This window comes from Chaetodon trifascialis, chromosome 1 (assembly GCF_039877785.1).
Source record: "Chaetodon trifascialis isolate fChaTrf1 chromosome 1, fChaTrf1.hap1, whole genome shotgun sequence".
Lineage (NCBI taxonomy): Eukaryota > Metazoa > Chordata > Actinopteri > Chaetodontiformes > Chaetodontidae > Chaetodon > Chaetodon trifascialis.
Window position 1 is genome coordinate 25023954 of NC_092056.1, and position 22187 is coordinate 25046140.

At 43.0% G+C, this 22187-nt stretch overlaps 1 protein-coding gene across 1 annotated transcript in view; it reads right to left on the reverse strand.

The window, feature by feature from the left end:
• LOC139329220 (thrombospondin type-1 domain-containing protein 4-like) overlaps positions 1 to 22187 on the reverse strand; it is a 40437-nt gene that overhangs the window by 7978 nt on the left and 10272 nt on the right. The window contains exon 8 of the mRNA XM_070959414.1: positions 2086 to 2290. Coding sequence (XP_070815515.1) covers positions 2086 to 2290 — 205 coding nt within the window. The remainder of the gene's footprint in view (positions 1 to 2085; positions 2291 to 22187) is intronic.

Here is a 22187-nt window from a genome sequence, read left to right on the forward strand (position 1 = left end):
TCATGCAAATCCTGTAACAAAATCTCCCAAGATGTTTTCCACTGATTTCATGGATTGAGTACAAGAGGACATTAGAAAGGCATTAGAAGCGTAACATTAGACAGGCTTGTAAAAGAGTGTTTGGACAACTAAAAGCACATTAGAGATGCGCAGTTGAGAACAGAGGCCTATTGAGAGAAAATCAGGGACGTGGTGAGGATACAGTAAGTGGCTCCTGATCGGCTCCTGCCCTTGACTCATATTCTTTTTTTTTGCATTTTAAAACCAATATATCCATTCTGGAAAATTACTCTGCCAGGAATTTTTTACCTTCCTCATCAATTTTAAAATGACTCCTGTTTATTTTATCTGCAATACTGTTACACAGTTTCTGTGAAAAAGAAAGGAGACATTGCATGCATGAGTCCAGTGTGTGTGTGTGTGTGTGTGTGTGTGTGTGTGTGTGTGTGTGTGTGTGTGTGTGTGTGTGAATATGTAAATGTGTGAGTGAGTGAATGTAACAGAAGGTGCACATAAATGTGTATGTGTGTATAGCCGTACATAACTCTGTGCTAGTGTGTAAATGGTCAGTTCAAATTAAAGAAAGCAGAGCGTACTTGGCATCTAAGTATTTGGGATTTGAAAGGTAGCCACTGAATCCATCCTCAGAGTGTTCCTAGTTCCTTTTTTTTTTACAGACTGGTGAAATTCCTCACCTTAATTAAAAAGGATGGTGAGGCTTTAGGGCCAAGATCCTCTAATGAAAGCGTGTTTATGCACTTTCCTGGAGGGAAGCGGCCATGGGGGGGGGGGGGGGGGGGGGGATCAGGGCTGTTCCCCTCTTCCTCCAAACCTACTGCTGAGTTGGGGCATGGCTCTCATTAAACAATGTCTGACATTCCAATAGTCACTTCTGAAAATAACCCTCTACTGTGTTGCACCTCTATAAAGACGCCAATTATCTGTGCAGTACGTTTCACTCAGAGGCTCCGATGAAAGGCTGCACCACAGTGGTGGGTGGTAACACACATGCTGGAGAAATCCTGAAACAGTGACACTACCCCCTGGTTGATCTGCCTTTTCAGACAAATCTAATTAATTTCACAGGCAGCTGCAGCCTGCACAGCTGGAACTAGTAGAATTGTCAAATGTCAACTTATCAAATGAAACATGACCATGACCTTCCATTCACTCTTTTTTCAATGGTGTTATACTTTTAATCTGTAACACAATACTTTATGCAGTAGATGGAGATTTCCATTTCTTGTTCTGAACCAGAGTGAAGGCAGAGCTCTGCAGCAGACTGCACCTGATGAAACTGTAAACCTGGGTGGAAACTGGGACTCTCTTTTTGCCGAGAGGCAGCTAAATTAGCTGTGACAGAACACAAGTGCTCCAGAAAACACTGCGAGGTCTGTGTAAAACATTTTTAAGTGAAATATGAAAGCAGTCAATACCAGTGCCTCAGTGATTAGGACTTCTCTACATGCAGACATTTCCAGGCATTCAGTTTTCTTGACTGTAAGCTATTATTGAATAAAAACTCTCCATAAAATGCAAGTTCAAGATGATCTCCTTCAATTTTCAAGACCGTATTATTATAGAGTAATTCTAACACAGGAGCATGCTTCAAGGCAACTATCTGTTGTTTTTTCCCATAATATAGTCCATTCAGCAAACTCACATGGAAAGGATCATCATGTGAAGGCAACATATGTACAGCATTGACATTTGTTAAGGAAAACGCCAAGCACGGCACAGCAGGCAGTGACAGTGATTACTCACTGTGAAGGTAGGCTCAGAGCCTTTTCAAATGCTATATGAGCAGCAGCAGCAGTGGCAGCATAGGCAGACAGTGGTGACATAGCTTTCAGGTGAGCAATGTGGCAGCAAAAGACTGAGCAGAGTATGACAGCTTGAGCACACCAACATAATGAAAAGGTGTTTCAATCCTAGTTAAAAGGAAAAGCTGCTTTTTGTTCCACTGGCAGTTCACTGTAGTAACATTAACGCAGATGTAAAAGTGGGATAAAAAAAAAACAGCAAGCAGGCGAACATGTCCAGCCACACACTGTGTGAATCAATGTGACGAGTGTTTTTTCCCACCTAAGTAGTTTCTGCTCTTCACCATTTCTGTGACGTTGATCTTGGTGGCTCCCTCTGGGATCTCCACGATCTTGTGGTAGCCGATCTTGGATAAAGTGTGTTTAAACACCCCAGAGACCAGCCTGCAGGTCGTGTTGTCACCTCCACACACGCCGCACTTGTCCATCACCTTTCCTGATCCGAGATATTCATCGCAGCCTAGACTCTGTGAGGCAGGGGAGAAAAAGGATTTTAAATGAAGTGTGGAGCGATAAGCATTGCAGAGTGAAACAGCTGCAGCTGAAGTGGCAAAGTGTGCACTAAAGTGCTCAATAAAATTGTTGTGTAAGATTAACTGGATGTGTGCAAGTACATAAACTATTGTTGGTCAAATAAACACAGCTAATTGGGCATAAAAAATATATATTTACCAAGTCCCACCAGAAACTCACATCATTAACAACAATAACAGAATAACTAATTAGCAGGGATCTCTTCACTTTCCAGACGGACCCATTTTGACATGACTGTCTTTGAAGTGAACCCAGAATTTCCTTCCTAAATCTCAAGGGTGCGAGTTTTCTGTGTCACATTGGTGGTAATGATTTACAGGAAACCTGGGCACAGTAAAAATAGAACAGTTAACATCAGCAGTCCATAAATTCACTCAAACCAGCAATAAAAGCAACTCACTGTGCAAACAGGTGGTGGAGCTGCCAAAACTGGTCCCAGCGAGCTACCGTACACTCAAACACACTGGGCTGCGGGCTGTTATTGCAGCGCCAGGCTAAGTCCCAGACAGACCACAGTCACCAATAAGGAAACCAAGAGGACAACATGTGGGGTCTTTGTGGGATTGGACAGCGGCCAGTCGCCAGGCGTTCTAGTGAGGTTTGCAGCTCTCGCTTGGCTGTGGATTCTCTGACTGAAGTGAACATATTCCTCATGTCCTCTAATGCAAACATGTTCCCCTCAAAGCTAATGAATGAACTGGGTCCCAGCATTCGTTACAAACACGACTGCTTAAATATGGCAACTTCTTCAACCAGTAGACCGATACGAGGCTGCTGAGCTTTACATGTGGTCATGAAGTGTCAAACTAAACTCTTAAGATGAATGACATAAACAAACTTAGAGGAAGTGTATAATAAGTCATAAAATGTGGTCATCTCCATGGGTTTAGCTGCACAAGAGCAGCAGAAAGTCTGCTGCAGGTCAGTGGAAAGACAGTTAGAGAGAAAGACAGAGAGCAAGGAGGGGACGGGGAGGTGGAGAAAGGTAAAAGGATGAAAAGCGGGATAAAGGGAGGTACTGTACAGCAGGAGAGGTGCGGGGGAAATGGTGGCCAGGGGTGGACTGAAGCGGCTGGGGTGAACTCAACAGGAGAGTCTGGCTCTCTCCCACCCATAGCAGCTCACTGTGTTCTGGGCCAAAACACCACCTGGGCCAAAACAAACATGAGATGCCTTCTTCCACACAGGAAATAAGTGATGAGAGAAAAGAACAGCAAAGTAAGAGCACTGAAAAAAATAAAAGTGCCAAACACTTCTGTGGTCGGTGTGGAATTGTGCTGCAGGACAGCGTGGGGCTGGATAAAGCCGGGATAGACTTCACCGAGCATAACACCATAACATTTAGACATTTAGAAACTGCTGCGCTTTGTAACCTCGATTTACAGATCAGTGAATACGAAGCAACTCACAATACTGCAGGCCAGCGATAGAGAAATATATAATGCACGGGAAAACACATTTGGGACATTTTGACAAGCTACACTGAGTCCAACGTGGAAAACAAATAAAAATGTAGTCAAGGAGGACTTTTAGCGACATGACTACCAATGAATATCTCCTCTGTGTCTCCATTTTCACCATAAATCCCTCCTAACTAAAACAATGCAATTGCAGCAGCCTTTGCCTGAAAAAGGGAAAAATGTTCCTCTCATAAAACAGATGCTGACATGACGAGAGGTTATCTGTGGCCGTCTGGATGGAACACGTCTGAATCGAATTATTAACGTAGGAGTGGAGAATACTGTAAGCAGTGAAATTTATTGACTCAAAATCTGTATATGACTGTGGATTACAATACACACACAGGGCTTTTGTTCCTCTGATATGGGCAGAGTCAAGAGGTTTTATGCCTACAACGCAGGACACATTAGAGAGTCACGGGACCACTTGATATCTAGGGATCTGGACAGTTGCACCATTAAAATCACTAAACTGTCAAGACAAACTTTTCAGCCTCGCAGTAGCATGCTGCACAAAACACCAACATCCTAATCTGTCCGTGAATAATCCCCCAAATTGTCACATCTGTCCTCCTGGCTCTCTCTGACAAATGTGACCTTCACCGTGAACCCATCAAAATGAGGTGTTGCTGGTGTCAGGACACATGAACGCAGCCACAGCTCCGAAAAAACTAACTCTTCTAAGTGGAAAAATCTCACTGTGGTTCATTTGGAGTCTTGGTGTTGTTGCCTCAATGCTTTTTTCATCTTCTCTCTGTGGGTGGCGAGGCTGGTGAGGGAAATCGGTCTGTTTTCAGTGGAATTATAACAGGATTTTTAAAATGTCGCTACAGCCCTCTTTCATCTGGAAATGGTTACATGTGTCAGGATGATAGCGTGGACTCCCAGTCAACTCGTGAATACTGAACACAACATAATCTTAAAGTAAATCCTGATGGTATTGCTCTACAAGATGCAGCTGGTTTAAACTCATCATATTGCAGAGTTTTTGTAACAAACTGAACTCACACACAGCCAAAGAGACTTACTCCAACAATACACAACAAGACATTCAGAATTAGACACAGACATCCTGAGAGCTGAGATGAAGCACAAGTTTAACCCCTACGGGACTATATATCCATGACGGCAGCACTTCCACTCACTTTGCAGCCTTAATGTTTGAACGCTGAAAGTAAACTAGGGCAGAGACTCTAAACCTTGGGGTCTGGACCCCGTGTGTTGACCCCCACTGGTCAGTGTCATGGTTATTAGCCACCCGGTGAAGTATGAACTGTGAGTTTGGGATAACTGTTCATGCTAACACATAAAATGAATGCTTGGTCCTAAAATGAATAAAGACAACTCATGAAACTGATTTCTGGGATCGTGTGAATTTGGAGAGATTAAAAATAGAAGGAAGGGGCTTCCTTCTTTCACTTCCTTTATTCAAGGTTTATGACATAGTCACTACATGTCTTAGAGGAACCTCAGTTTTCAGGCTTTTCACACAATGAAGTGACACTGAACAACAATAGTATTCATGTTGACTTCATTCCCCACCTGACAAACGTCAAGCAATGCTCGCTCTCCTTTTAGCTCTGCTTTCGTCTCCACCAAATCCTCAGATTACTGTCTGGCTAAACGCTCCACTAAATTCACCAGCTGAAAATGGCTGACGCTGGTGCAAAGAAGGCTGACGAGGGCAAAACCAAATATTAAAGTTTCAGGCCATAAAACCAAAACAATGAGCTGAGGGACACTAAAACGATCGCAAGAGCTGAGGGCAACGGCAGAGATAAGGATAATTCTCTGCCTAACACCTCTTACAATTTCAGGCAACTGCATTCTTATATAGGTCACATACTTAATACTGAGTCTCACGTTGTTATTGCTCAGAAATAAGTGATGATTTGCACAGGCCTCTCGATCTGTCTGTTGGAAGGTAATTGTTGAAACGATTCCCAGTTTGCTGTTTGCCTTGCATGTGTACGGAGGCGTCTCTTCTCTGAAACAAAGATTTAGAGGCAGCAAATAACTGTCTAAACCAATATCAGAGAGCTGGGGGAGAGAGTGGCAAATATCAGACATTTGTATCATTCCTTAACACGCAACATGCACACTGTCAAGATCTACAGTTGCACAGGCACTAAATCTCTTCCCGACAGCTCTGGCATAATGTTACAGTTGCCTTGCAATAATACTGCTTTTATCCATGTAGGAGGCCTGGTTTGTGGCTCCACACTTGCAAATATGAATAAAAGCAAAATGCTAAGAATGATATCATGCTTAAATTAACAACAGTGATAGATGCAACGTGCGGGCGTTTAACTCGTCTCGACTGCAGTAGATTAAGTTTGAGACGTGGTGGAAAACAGGCTCAAATTGGTGCTGGAATGTCTCAGAGCAGACGAGTGTGTGAGTGTTTGTGGACCTTAGATGAACTCTGTTAGTTTTGCAGCGGTTCAAGGTAATACTTTTACTTCTTTACATTTTTACAGAGCCTTATTGTCATGATTTTGAATGCCCAAATTATATCAGTAACAGACCGGTAAATGGCAACAGTCTGGTGTCTTTTTCAAACAGGGCTGCAAAGCACGTCAGAGAGTTTGCAAAGTGAAGGAACTCGCTTCTGGGTCTAACATGTGTGCATTGTCAGCCAGTGTTTAGGGTGCTCAGACAGAATAATCTGCAACTGACAGACACATAAAGCTCAAGGCTGACAGACAGACGCCAGCAGATGCCTATGGCTGGACCACAGAGCTACACTGCATCCTCTGCATCAGCAGCAATCGAGTGTGTGCAGCTGTTTTGGGCTGTGCACACAAACTATACGCACGACAACAGAAGCTATGCACACTACACATTCCAAGGCTCAACGTGTATCTCTGTCACCTCTGAAATATATCTAGCTGATTGTGTGATGCATTTGACTAAGATGTAGGGTTCAACAACAAGTCCAACTGGTCTTGTTATATAGTAAATATATAAAACAAAGATTTCAGCATCTTCTGCCACCTTCCCATGTCCGTACCAGAAGCTCCCACTATAAGTTAATACACTGCTGTTTATTCCTACCAAGGATTTCAACAAAATGTAAGAGTAGTCTGTGTCAGAGCAGCTTTTGATAGCAGTTTCAGTTAAAAATGTCTCAGGCCTGACAGACTGGCCCGGAACAACTAACATGGCTACATGCTGCTGGTCCAAAGCCAAAAAGAGTAATGAAATGGAGAGGGTTATGAATAAACGGATGTTTTCTTAGTCTGGAGGAGATGGTGCAATGGTTAAGCCCCTCCATCCCCTCGCCCCCAAGTCTGAATCCACATGAATCCACGTTGGCTGAGGCTCAGATCCTACCAGAACCTTCTAACCTGTGTCTTGGCAGTTTCCCTCTCAGCTTTTCTGCTGACCGCAAAAAGCTAAACAAAAGACAATACTGTGAGACATGGACTGCAGCAATTCAGTCAAGAAAAATTAACAAATAAGTTCCATTACAGTGCTGAAGGATTTTATCCCATTCACGCAAACAGACAGCATGCTTCCTGCCAGTCAAAGCTGGGGGCACACTCCCCCATGTAAACCTGTGGGAGTAAAGGCATGCTATGACCTGTCCTCCTACTGTAAAAATGCATCCTGGGATGGAAGTCGTGCAGTATTTTAAAACATGTTTATGAGCATGGGGTTAAAAGGGGGCTGTTTGGTGAATATGTTGGGGTTTTTCTACAGCTCCTCACATGTAGAAATGTTGTAATGTTCTCTGGCAAACAGCCAATGAAGTTATCATTACTTTGTCAGCTGTGACACACCAGCTCGTCTGGAAATGCTATATACCTCTAACTCAGCTTCCAGCTTGAAAATAAAGAGGCAACATCATCCCAATGACAAAGAATTTATAGTGGAAGTGACCTCAAGACATGATGCTGTGCCTGGAAATGACATTACTGTGATCTTACAAACATTTCAGACAAAACGAGAGCTACCAGCTCACAGTCGTACGCCTCCACCAAGCAGTCACGTTGCAGTTTACATCCATCCAGACTCATACAAGATCCAAACTTTGTAGCAATTTAAGAAAATAAATTAAGTGAATTTTTTGGTGAAATGGAAGTCATAATTATACTGATATGTATGATTCCAGTGAATAACTTCCACAGAGAAACACGCTGTCTTCACATAGAGACTATTTTTCCAGAGGAGTGCAGAGGACTGATCGAGAGCTGCATCACATGGAGCAACAACAACCACCTGAAGCTCAATACCAGCAGAACCAATGAGCTTGTGGTGAACTGCAATGCTTCAAATAGGCTGCAAAGAAGCTACAAACTGTAAAATGTGGATGCTTCACACACATCTTCATCCTGGCAGCACAGAAGATCTTTACAATCACTACAGTTAAAGGTGGACACCAAAAGATTATTGTCTCCAACTCAGTCTCTGTTTGTTTTGTCAGAATTAGCATAATGACAAAGTGAAAGTTTGTCCCAATTTGGAAAAAATTCCATCAAGGTGTTCCTGAGACATCATGTTCATGAGAACGGGACGTATGGACATGCAGATGTACAGACGAATGGACAGACAGCCCAAAAACATACTGCCTCTGGCCGCGGCTGTCGCGACTGTGGAGGCATAAAAATTAATTAAGAATATGACTAAAGTGGGAGGAAATAAGATTATGGCATGATAATAAACCTTCCTCTCTTTACTATGAAGTGCATGTTGTGGTTGCCATAACTACCAGCATCTGCCTCCCACATGCTGGGACGCCGTGGATCTTTAACTGGTTTTAATGAGCGGGGGGAAGGCAGCGCTGCTTTTACTTCAGTCAGCACTTCAAACATCAGCATCTGTGGAAGCCATGCTGTCAAGTTCACATATGACATTCTCACTAATAAACTGAGCTACTGATTCTCTGATTTACTGTTACATCCTGTGTGAAGTACACACCAGAAGTACAAAACATTAGACAAAATTCTTGTTTTTGAGGATTTCACTGGATAAATGCAGACATTATTGAGATCAGTTTTCTAAAGCTGGAACGCTAACATTAATATCCAGGATTTAAACAGACTGCAGGGTCTGTTTACCAAAAAACAAGCAAATATGAAACAAGAGCAAATGTTTAAGGAATGGGTTAAACGGCGAGTTTATCTGCTCTGCCATAAACTGTAATCCAAAGGCCAAACTCTTTAAAGACATTCATTTATGGGGCTACGGGTTAGATTAAAAAAGCCAGTCCTGGATGTTATTAGAATAGGATCACAGTCTGATCTTACATATTTCCTTATTATACTTTTAATACTAGAATGACCTACAGTATTTTTTTTTTCTTTCTTTCATTTCTTCCACGTGAATTATCAAGCGGTGAGGATGCTGCCTGGGACACACAGCCTCTGGTGGGAGTCCTTTAACACAGTATCATATAGTATGTACCCATCAAGTGCATATTTAAGACCCCTTTTATAAGATTTTCCTTTTAAAACAAGTTGACTGGAAAGATAAAAAAAGTCAACCAGAGACATTATTCTCCACCAACTCATGGAACTAATGTAAGCTTAATGAGTTGGCTAGCTACACCTGATAACATCTGTGACAGTTGCCATTTCAGCAGGGAAAATCAAGAGTTAGAGATGAGATACGACCTGTCTCCCCCCAGCCAACATCTAATTTACCATCACAATATAACATAAACTTTATTGGCCACTGCATCAAAAGGGTTTTGCATGCAGCTTTTTAATGCAGGTGGCTCCAAGAGGAATAAAACTCAGACTTCGGCCTGGTTATGCATGTACTAAATGGAAGATGTGACTTCATATATAGCTCAAAACTCACAGATTTATTCAATTTGTTTCTTTCCCTCAGATTTCACCTCTGGCTCTGGTATAATGGGAACACTAACTAGAAGACTAACCGTGGTTTGCAACCACAAATAGAAACACAAGTTCTGGTGTTTTGGATAGTAATCACTCAGCTTTCCACTCTCCACAACATAGCATGTCATGAAATCATAGCAACATGTGTCAAACCAAAATGGGAAGGCAGACAAGCTGGGATTATTTACTGTAACGCAGGACGGGATGAACTGCAGTGGTTCCAACAAATTTACAAATTGCATGATTGTGCTGCGTGTGCCTTTTAAAATCTGTAAATAAGCAAGTTTCCCTAATTTATTTGGAATAAATTGTGGTCGGAATCATTTTGCAGGAATATCAATGACAAAATGAAAATATCTTCAGGGTATCATACAAGCTGCAAGCATTTGTAGGCAGGTGGTGAACAGAGATGTAGGCATGAGTGGCAGGACCTTTGATCCCAACAATAAAAAGAGGCCTCATCCACACCACAAGCTGCCCTCGCAGCCCGGGGAAAGGGCAGAGCGTCTTCGTTGAAGGCCCCATGCTTGTAAAACTCTCAGAAATAGCATTGAGCATGGTGAATCCACAGCCATAAAAAAACGCATAGGGTTTCTCCTGACATCACTGCTCTGATCTGGGAACAGAATGACAGAATGGACTCTGCTGGGCATCAACACTGCGAGGTAATGAGTTTCATTCTCACTGGGAACATCCACAAAAAGACACAGACTGATGACATGATGAAAGAAGGACTTTTCACGCTGCTAATGTAAGTGTAAAAGTATCAAATTGAACAGTTACACTTCTGTTATTTTGACATGAGCTGCACTAACTGTGGTTGTGACAAACCTTTGTGGCCCCTGTGACAGGCACAAACAGGCTGTTACTTCTAACCCAGTGTTCTGTTAGGGGTCAGCCCAGGCCCTCTCTAAACAGCTCCAAAATCATACTGCAAGTTGACTGATTGTACGCAATATCAGCTTTATACTTCAGAATAATACAAGAATTTTCAGACAAACATGATTTTGAACTGATGACATGTTTCAGTGGTCCACTATAGCAAAAGACACATTACTATTACTACCACTAGATCCATTTCTAACCCACAATCCCTGTGGTTGATTCTAATATATGCATAATATGGTTAAATAATTATGTTTAACTTCTCGCATCTTGATCTTAAAATTCTGAGATGAAAATGAAGTTGTCTGACTTAAATCTACAGCTAAATTTTGTTTAACCACATCTTGATTCCACTTTTGTATTTGTCTCTGATGATTCTTTTTCCATGCAGCACTTTCAGTCCCAAATACAGTCCAGGATGGACCACAGGATCATGGTGGTGCACTAACAGTCCAACTTATGCAGTGACATTGTCCACTGCCTTACAAGCACTACAAACTGGTTGGAAATAAGTACCAAGCTGACTTACATCCAAGAATTTAAATCTGTGACTGGTGTTGACTGTTCTTATTTTATGCAGGACTTGGCAAATAAAATATTTATTTTATTTGTTATTATGTGTGTGTGTGCATTTTGCATTTTTACACATACAGCAGTGGAACCTGTGACCCCTAACATAATGAGGAAGTAAAGCCAACGTCAAAACAAAATCAGCTGACAGATCTGCAGAAAACCCCAGCTCTTTAAAGAAAATACACATAAAACAGGACGTAACAAGGTCATTCTTACACAAGGTGACGTCAGCTTGTTGAGACTGACCGTGAGTGGAGTGGATGAGTGAGTGGATGTCTGAGGCGAACATTAACTCATCTCTGGTTCAAACACTCAAGGTGACTTCTGTCAGCTTGATTTCCCCATGCATGCAACCACCACTCTGATTCAGTCAGATTTTTTAGTAGCTGCTCACACAAAATATCTCAAGAGTAACTCAAGCCTCATTTTGAGCACTGACAGATTCCAACATTTCTATAAAATTGATTGCTATGTAGTGTCATATAAAACTGGCAGACATCCTCATGAAGACATTAGCACTTCACAAGTTTGTATTAACACCCTCAGGCACCTCACACCGGCCCCATTAATCATCAGCACACGCAGGTGAGCTAAAACTAGCTGTGCTGAGCCACAGGCAGCTACAGGCTAATTCAGGCTTGCAGTCTATCCCTAATAGAGTCCCAAGTACATCTTTATAGTCCCAGGACAGGCCTGGCTCACCGAGTCTTCCACCAGGAGGGAAATCTAATCCCACAAGTAGCCCGTGAATGTGCTGTGGAAAAATAAACCGCTCAGAGAGCAAGCGGAGCCACAGTGAAAACAGCCATACTGTAAATACTTCCACTCAGTAGAAGAACCACAGGATCATGGGGCCACACTGACAGTCCAAGTTATGGAGTGCCACTCTCCACTGCTGTTTACAAGCACCATAAACTTGGTTGGAAATGAGTACCAAGCGGACTTGCATCTACATCCAAGAATTTAGATGTCTTAATCAGGTCTACTTTAATCACCAAATCCAATAAAAGCCTGAATTTCTCCTGGTGACATGCATGCATGAACCACCTCCAAAACCTCACTGCACAGAGAGAGTCCAAAACAAACTTACACTGAGCAATGCATCGTGCAATGCACCTCTTACAGCCAGAGAGTAAGCATCAGTGGGAATCCCCACTCTCTCCCAGGTTCCTCTAGGACCAAACAGAGGTGAAGCGGGTCCTACCTGTGACCGCGGCTTCCCCTGCACACGCATGTGGAGGCAGACGAGCAGCAGAAGAGCCAGTCCTGACAGCATTCTCTCATGTGGCCACAGAAATGTTCGACCAGTCACTCAAGCTTCCACACGAGTCCAGTAGCTGCTCCCGTCAGCCTCTTCCTTGCCTCTGCAGCTCTGAGAATGCCAAAAACCCCTCTCACTCCAGAGCTGATCCCTACGAGCTCCCCTTGTAAACTGAGCTGGGGGAGGTGCAGCTAAGGGAGGTAGAGGGGTCTGGGGTTTTTTAGAGGAGGGAGAGTGAGAGGTAGAAAATGAATAGAAGGGAGAGAGAGGCAGGAGGGAAAGAAGGCAGAGAGGAGAGTGTGGCAGCTACCGCTGACAGTAAATTGGAACCCAGAGAGGAAGTTTGGGGGAATATTTTCAATGTGACAGAAAAAGTAAGAGAGGAAGGAAATTCTTGCAGGGCTGAAATGAATGTGTAAGCAAAACCACCGTGGTTAAAACTGTGTGGAAATAATTGGCAGGTGGATATGCCATCTTTTACGGATGCCAACAAATAGGAATTAGACATTTTTTAATATTACAATAATGCAAACCAGAAAAACAGCAAATAATAAGGTTCCAAGATCTCATGATCGTCCTGAAGTGGAAACAACCACAAATGAAAAATAGATTTTTGTTGTTTATGTTCTCTCTCAAAATGCAGAATCAACAACCCAAAAACAATAAGATCCCTTTGCCCTCAATGAGCCCCCCCCCCCCCCCCCCCCCGATACTTAATTACAAGCCACATTGCAACACTGGAAGCACAACTGCTGCAGCCAAGACCAGACTCATCATATGTATGGTTTTCCTATTGCACCACCATTGTTTCCACAACATTAAACCCTAATCACCAGGATATACTGATGTAAGCAGTACACTCTTAGGCCTCGTACCTGACATTTGGTTTTTTCCTAAAATTATATAGGCAGACCGGGCACATCAGGGACATTGTGGCTGGACCTGTTTCACACAAAGAGACTTCTGCAAGCAAGGGCCTGGAATAAGTATGAGATAATTGAAAACTTTGCTGTTCTGAAGTGGTGCACTGCAACCACAACAGGCTGCTGCAAAGTGTACTGTGTGCACTGAAAGGCTGTGTCTCAGATGGCCGAGCACCAAGGAGAGGGGAGGGGGGCAGACAGACAGATGGGCTGACGGAATAATTCAATAGAAAAGCAGAGAGAAGATATAAACTACGAAAATACGAATGAGATTTTGACTTCTTGCAACTAATCAAGTCTGGAGTTTTCTAAACATTTTGTGCAATTATTATTCGCCGCATGTTTTAGTATACAGCAGATAGCCTGTACACCTGACTACACGGCATTTACTGTCACTTATGCATTAAAAGAGTGTGGACAAAACACGGTGTGATGTTTGCTGTGGGTCATTCACCTTCATCAATATGTGTCTTTACTTCACAGTGAAATAGATGAGATTTAGTGAGTGACTAACATATTTCATGTTTTCAACATGAATAGGGCTGAAGAATTCGACCATAAATATCTAATGAAAACTGTTCTATCAAATGTTTCAACAGCAATTTAAACGCTGATTATTTTCTACAAATGAAACTGCAGGCATGTACGACATATTTGTGGTCCGCTGTATATTTAAGACAGATGTCCTTGTACCAAGCATAATCACTAACGGGTCTGGTTTCAACATTAAGTAATCACACACAATAATGCAGTTGCTTTTTATCAAATACCCGCAAGGTGTCTTTTATTTTAAAAAAAGTAATTTGTTTGTTTAATAGGAAAATTTGACCAGTTTAGCACACATTTAGTAAGATATTACATTAGTACTGTTCTTCACATGAGTTTTATATAGTCAACTCACAGAATCATTTAGCGGTTATTAACTACAGCTAAATGAATTTGCTGGTGATGCTCGTTCTGTAAGCTATAATTAAAACTGGAATTCTTGTGATCTGAAAACTGCACACATTAATTGTTCAGCTCTAAATGGCAATCAAAGGAATAATGAAACCTTTAGGAGGATATTAACAATGTTTTAAACACCAGTTTACAGTCCCCATTCCCCATTAAAATGGACAGCTACTATAAAGCCCGGGACTTAAGATTTATGTGTGCACTCACACATGTAGCACGTCAGCTCAACAGATTGGCAAATATTTGCTTGGTAATGATATGCATGTTGGCACAGCGCGTAATAAATCACACTCTGCCACCTTTCCCAATATTCTGGAAAGCTGTTTCACAGAGCAAGCACAGGCATCGAGTGCAAGGAAGAGCAGCAAGAAACAAATATGTCTACACCTGCAATTGGCTTGGCTTATGTTGGAGCAGTGTCAGCTGAGACACACACAGGCACACACATACACAAATGGCTGTCTAGTGTAGTTCACCCTGCCAGTAGCATGCCTTTTTCAAAACAAAACAGTAGCACATTGAAATTGTGAATGGATCACTCAATCAGTTTTGTTTTCATAGCTGAAACCCTAATCCTCCACTCCCATCACCTCACACACACACACACACACACACACACACACACACACACACACAGACACACACACACACCATGAAGCAGCAGGTACAGTGTGCGCAGTAAGCCACAAAGCAACAACAATCCGTTCAGTCAACACAGCACAGCTGCAGACGTGTAGGAGGGGAACGGCCCTTTCCAGCAGCCCATCCGTCCTGATGAACCTACAGACATCGTCTGCTGCTCCCCTGATCTGCCTCTGACCTGGACAGATCTCATTATGGAGGCATAGCGCCCAGAGGTCGGGCGGGGCCAGACTGAGTCTCCAGTGCACCCTGGGGTCTTTGTTTCCTTCAACAAGTGGGTCAGCCCTGAAGCAACCTTGGCTCCAGGCGCCTGATTCCTCCAGTCTCCAACCCACACACGTCAGAGTCATGCTCTCCAGCAGGTGGGCTCAACATTACTGTACGCTGTCAGCGTCCGACAGACACACACTCACACAATAGCTGTATTCAGCTCCTGTTCTTATTCTCCGTCATGTTTCCAGCCTGGCTTGGCATTTGCAGTTTGGAGGAAGTTTAAATCCAAAGCTCATTAGCAGGACCATGACTGCAGACATTTTTAGCAGGTGTAGCTTCAGAGGGAAACCCTGTACCAGGCAGCTGTAATGTCTCTATATTAATCTACCCTATCATGCTTCGTACATGCTTACGCTGAAAGATGAGGAAACAGGACACTTACATACTTTCACATGTCAGCAGTCATATTCACAATCTCAAACAAACTAACTAGAGCAGTAAAATTTAAGAAAAGGGAGAAAACACATGATTGTTGTGCATCTGTGATGTAAGTCAGCAAGGCAAGGCTTGTAGGTCCCATGAATGTTTCCTCTGAGCAACTTATTTGACTGAAAAAGGCAGGAGTGGACGGAGGAGGGCGGGTTGATGAATAAAGCAGGTCGAGAGGGGATTTGTTCCGGGAGGGGCAAGGTGTGGCTGAAGGAAGTTGCTGTTTCTATTTGTCCCCTCCTTCTATTGAAAAAACAGCTGATGGTGCATGACACCATCAGCTGGAGAGGAACACAGTAGTTACTGTACTTCATGTGCTGTCCAGAGTGAAGAGTGCAGGTACTGTGTGTGGGGTTTCATTTCAACACTGCAGCAGCTGACATGAGCTCCCCATCTCTACCTGTGCTCTTTATTGGAATTTTTAGCTTCATGCATTTCTAAATGGAACTTTGAAAAGTTCGATCTTTTGTCTCACAGTATCTCATCACCATCACTTTATTCCTCTGGATGTGAATTTCTGCTATTTCTTCCCACACTGTTTAAGTGTCTACATTTTGATACCATCATACAGTATGTGGTTGATGATTTTTTCTGCCTGAACTGCTCAAGCCAGTCGGTGCAAATGTCACTGCAATTCTGTCATTCTGTCTTTCAGACCGACTATTGCCTAACGCCTCCACATCACCACTTGACCTTCAGGACGTCCAGGGAGACTCATTTGAGAGTTTCCATCAACCACCTGCTGGCCCTACTCCACCACCATCTGCAACAACTTGCCTAACGCATGTCAAAAACCTTTAGTTTGACATGTTACATTGCTTACATTTCACAGGAACTTCTACAATGCATGTGATTTGGTTGATGGCTGTGGGTGATGCACTTGGTGGTGATATGAATAACAGAACAGCCAATGGCTACCTTGTTGACCATCTATACATCTTGGACAAAGCTTCACACTGCAGCTGGATAGAAGTGTCTGGACTTTCAGTGACTGTGTTGCTCATGTTGCTCACAGTGTGGACCTTTTAAAGCTCACGGTGCTTGTTAAATTCCACGCTTTCCACTTGAAATATGTTTACACGTTAAAGGGGAGGAAGGCTTGAAAATTCCCTTTTTTCTCATTAAATCGTGGACACGTGCTATGTCCTGTGGACGCTCCGAGGCTCGTTCCACACTCAATAATCTAATAATCCTCAGCAAGAAGCTGTGGTGAAGCACAAAACTGTGACTGTGACTGTGACTGTGTGGCTGACAAGACGATGATCAAATAGACCACATCAGCTCCATGTTGACTCATTTATTTCTGTGTTTAGTGTCTTCATACACCTGCTGGAGGCCTTTTGTCAGTAAAGCTGTTAGACACCATCAGATAAGAGTCTGATTTACAATGAGGTTTGACCCTGAGCACCAGGGGACCACAGACACACTCTCCTACTAACAGATTTACACATTTACAGGCGCACACGACACAGAAATGCACATTTAGAAATAGTGATAATGATCCAGACTGTCCACACAAACACAGATATCATCTCATATAACAGTGTCACACATGTAAGTGAACCTCCACTCACACACACTCATACCTACGTTTCTTATCTAATTCTCAAATGACCCTAAATTCCCGGCGCCCAGCGAGCGCTGACCACACATTGAGAGCTCCAGATCGCTGACATTCCAAACAAACCGATGAGGCATAAAATGTGCTCAACTGTCTCTTCAATTGACAGCCACCCAGATAGCAGCCAATCACTGTCAACAGCCGTCTGTCTGAGGAAGACCTGCGTGACCGCGGAGTTCTAAAAATACAACCTTGCATCCGTATAGCATACCCTCATAAATCTGTCTCTGGGAGCGAACACTGGGATTCAATGCTCCCTGTCCTTGAAACACACTCCATGGTAGAGCTCGAGCTGTTGTGTGTCGGCCAAATTGCTCACAATACATCACTTGTCCCCCAAATCACCATCATCCGTCCGACTCACCTATCTGTCTATCTGTCTGTCATCTGTCCACCTGCTCAGTCTCCACACAGAACCACACATACTGAACACATCAGCTCACTGTGATGACACAGCTCAGTCGATCATGGGTGATGATATCATGAGTCAGCAGAATAAAATACTACTAATTACAAATATGCAGCGTATTAAAAAATCTTCCACAACAAGGCCAACTTTGCAATGTTCCCATTGTTTGTGACATTAAGGCATAAACTCCCCTCATCTACACATGCTCTAGTGAAGGTAGCTGCGATAACAAGGATGAAAAGAAAAGTGTATGGATCTGATTGTGCAAATACTTTCTTTATTTCTGCTGACACCAATATTTGAAGGTGCTGGCCCAGCTGTTGTTGTGCTGAACTGCCAGAATACGATCAGGAAATGGAAGTTCAACACAGAGCTGAACACTGGCTGCCTTTTACTCTTCTTATAGTCCTCTAATGTCCTGTGTGGTACTGTACCAATGCAATGTATTAGAAAGCCTGAAAGTAATGGCTGTCCCTCATACAAACATTCATTTAAACCAGTTGACACATTTAATATATTAGCCAAGAGGACTGATAGTGAAGCAAGGCACGACTGAGGAGAAACTTATAAAAATAACAGATCAAATGAAGAGGCAGGACATGAACAGAGGAACCACAAGTGTGTTGTAAACACATTAAATGGAGATCCCATTAAATGCAGACACGTTGCTTTTTCACAGCTAGGAAGAGGCCCCGCTCACAAACTTAAAAAACTCCCCTGTCTCCTGAAGAAAGACTTTATGAGCTGTAGCAGAGCCCAGCAGAGGTGTGATGGTGCAGAACAAGTGTGTGACCACAAAACCCAGAGCTCTCAAGTCTACTGGAGCAAGAGCCAGCGTGGGCCAGTGACAGTCAGTCGGAGGGTACAGGAGGGTTCATCAAGATCCAGGAGGTTTGGGCCAAACGAAGACATCAATCTGTCATCTCATTCACGTCTTAACTTCTCTGCCACCATTTGTCTCCAACTGGAATTCTCATATTCAAGCGGCTTAGCGGCTCTGTGAGGCTGTGTTTAGTACTAACAAGCTGAGAGTGCTAATATTGCACTGATATTTAGCAGGTAAAATGTTTACCATGTTCATGCATGTGGCTGGTGAGAATGTCATTAGTTCTAAGATATTTGTTCAAAAGCCAAAATATTAGACAAATTTAAACTGACTTGATGATCTTGCTTGATGACGAGTTAGTTGAGCACCAGTGTAATTTCAACTCATCCTGAGGGCTCTGCACCTAATTTCATGTCAATCTATCTGACACATATTGAGTTACTGATTGAGATAATTAGACTGCCATCCCCAGAGCAGCACTGCTAGTCCAGTGACTATAAGACAGACTGCTGACATGAATCCAGTTAGTGATGGCGGGCAACACCCTGTGAGTGTGCAGCCGGGGCCTGCTGTGACAAAGTTGGGATTGAGGTATCTCCACCAGTCTTCTGCAGGCAGGCTGTATATCAGAGTACTCATCCACCTTTTAACAAGTCTGCCTGTCCACCACAGAGGCGAATGCATAAAACAGATGCAGCTGTCAGAGCAGAGAAGTGAGGAGTGGCCTAGGATGTTGTCTGATAAGTTTGGGCCTGAGCCACGCTCTGTGTCCTGGGAAACATGCCAGTCGGAGAGGAAGACTCTGTGCCGGGTCGGACGTAGCCTCATTCTATCTGTCATCTTTTTTAAGAGAGAGTCAAAGGCCATGCCCAGATCTGTCAGTCCAGTGTTGCACGGCTTATCAGCAAACATTAACAGATCATCTTATTTTTGTCAAAATTTATCATCCACATGTATCAACCTGATTTCAGCTTCCATAAATGCTTTTCCTCTTGTTTTATCATTGTCCCCGACCTTGGATGTAGAATAGTGCATGCTGGATAGATTTTTACCCTCAGCTGGGCCCACCACCGCCAGCAGAGAAGTGTGTGGTCAGTGATCGCCCTTTAAAAATACACACACCCTTCTCAAATGCCCTCCCTTGGTATAAAGGGAGAGAAGTCGCAGCTGAATGGAATTCCCACCATAAAGGGATCTTTCTTTCGCTGTTCATCTGAAATGAGTAACCACATTCAAGGGAGTTTCAGTACCTCTGAGCTGCCTTTTTCCTAAGTGTTAGAATGCACATGAGTCATAAGAAATGTTCAGCATTTCCACTTGTAACAGTGATCCTAAAGAAACTGATCAGAGGATATCAGGAAATCAAGTATACAGTAGTCCTACAATTTGACTAAAATGACATAGCGCTTTCCTTCTTAGTTTATATGCAACAAATGATATAATGTAGTAGAAAAAATCAATAAATTTTAAATGGCATTATATATGACAACATTTCCAGTTCAGGGAAAAGCACATCATATCAGCACTGCCGATGTTTGAACCAGAATTGAATCAAATAGTATTGACGGTAAATAAAAATATTTTTGAAGCAGATTAGCTTTTTTACAATTAGTTTTATCCTGCACAACTGTCAAATTAGTGTGATTTGCCCACCTGGACAAAAAAAAAAAAGTGCTAGGCAGTTCAAGTAATGGAAGCAAAGTGTGTGAAACTCCATGAGTCAGTTTTACTAACGCAAGCAGTTTGGCCTATAGGGATGATAATGTCATTAGATCGATCCACAAACTCACATATCTCAACAACTGTTGATGGATCACCATAAAATTTGGTACTTACTTGGTATTCATGTGCCCCTGGGGATGGATCGGGTGAAATCTAAAATTCAGCTGTGCTATGTGTGTTGTGCTAATCAGCCAATGTTAGCTAAACAAAGCACCTAATCTAGTCTAAAGAACTGCTATGCGTAAGTCCAGCTTCACAGAGCCACTAGCATGGCTGTAGACTCATGCTGGGCCACACAATATTTTTGTTGATTAAGATGGTCACTGTGTCAGATTAGGCCATTATAGAGTCATATGTTTTTGCATTACTTGGCCAAGAGACATGAACGACCAAATGTTGGCTCCTGATCAATCATAGTTTGCTGTCTTTCACGACGTGTGTGATGTCATGGGAAGACTATGGTTTGACTTCTGGGTGTCAGTCCCCAATCTGTACTTCCTGCCCAATTGGTACGGTGCGTGCAGTGATCCAGCCCTCAAATGTAATGGGTTTGGGAACAATTAGGGTTACAGTGGCCCATCAATCAGGCGTTAGGACCTGACCTATGCACACGTGCAGTACCAACTGGACTGGAGATGTAAGTCGTGTACTGACACTGAGAACAAGAGTGTCAACAAAGATAGGTACCAAAGCTGTGTGTATGATGTGTTGTGTATGTGTTCAGAAAGCCTAAAAAAAAAAAAAAAAAAAAAAAAAAAAGACCTTTGCTCTGTTTCACAGTTCCACCTACAACCACCAACAACATCACTCCTCTTTCATTTTACCATATTTACAGCTGTGCACAGACGAGTGCTCTGTGCTCCTATTGGATACTGCCATGGAATTTGTCATACCAGCCGACAGAAGGCAAAACTCTCACAGAAACAAATGTTTTTCATATTATGTGGAGAAAAGGGGCAATGCACTGACTGGCTGTCCAAACCCATGTATGTCATCAGTCATGTGCTGCACAGCCCAATCAAGAGTGCAGTGCTACTCAGCAGTTTTGAAGCAGCTCCTTGGAGCCATCTGAGACAGGACAAATGATGAAGGAAAGCAAGGTCCCAGCAGCACACACAAAGAGAGCTGAGTGTCCTGAACAGTGAGCAACTGTTTGGCTTGCCTACGCTCTCTTACATTCAGGATGTAGCCTGTCTGTGAGTAAGCACAGGCACTAAAACAGAATGAAAAACATTGACAGGCCATTTAAATTTGTGTGGGCCAGATGCACATCAGCATGGAAAAAACAGTAAGTAACCTTGAAATCTGCCATGTTCTTTTACTGTACTCTCCAGACCTTTGGATGGATAACAGCACTGAAACCTTCATTGTGGGCTCATCAAACAGCTCGCAACCACATCACCAAACCCTCACTCCATTCCACCTCAGACAATTCAGGACAAGCACTGAGATGCCAATACAGCATACAATTAAGTGAGCAACATCCAAGGCAGTCACATGAGGAGGAAATCACACTCTGTCAAAAAAAGCTGAAACACTGCTGAAGTCCAGAGCTGCTGGATACAAACCTTAAATGACCTTCATTAGCTTTGGTTGTAAAGCTTGACAGACAGGAGTCTCTCTAACAGGCCAATTTGTGGGTGTCAGTGGGTCACATTCAGAAATATGAGATAGAGACCTGCACCAGCGGGCAAAGGCCAAACGGACAGAGCTGGGTTGTTACTCATGCGACATGAAACGTGCCAGATGGAGGTTTCAGGGACCACACAATTTGTGGCCTGTGTGGCAGGAGACCATGTTCAGCAGCAGTGCATCACCACAACAAGCACACGACCTCTCTGGCTTCGCTCATACGGAAAGTTAAAATAACAACATGTTTGAGCCACATTTCCCTCAAAAACAGAGTTCAGTTTTGAATTAATATCTCATTATCATGATTAAGTACCTATAAATCAGTTCGCTGCCATTGGGACCAATGTGAAAGCCAAAAACAAAAATCACCT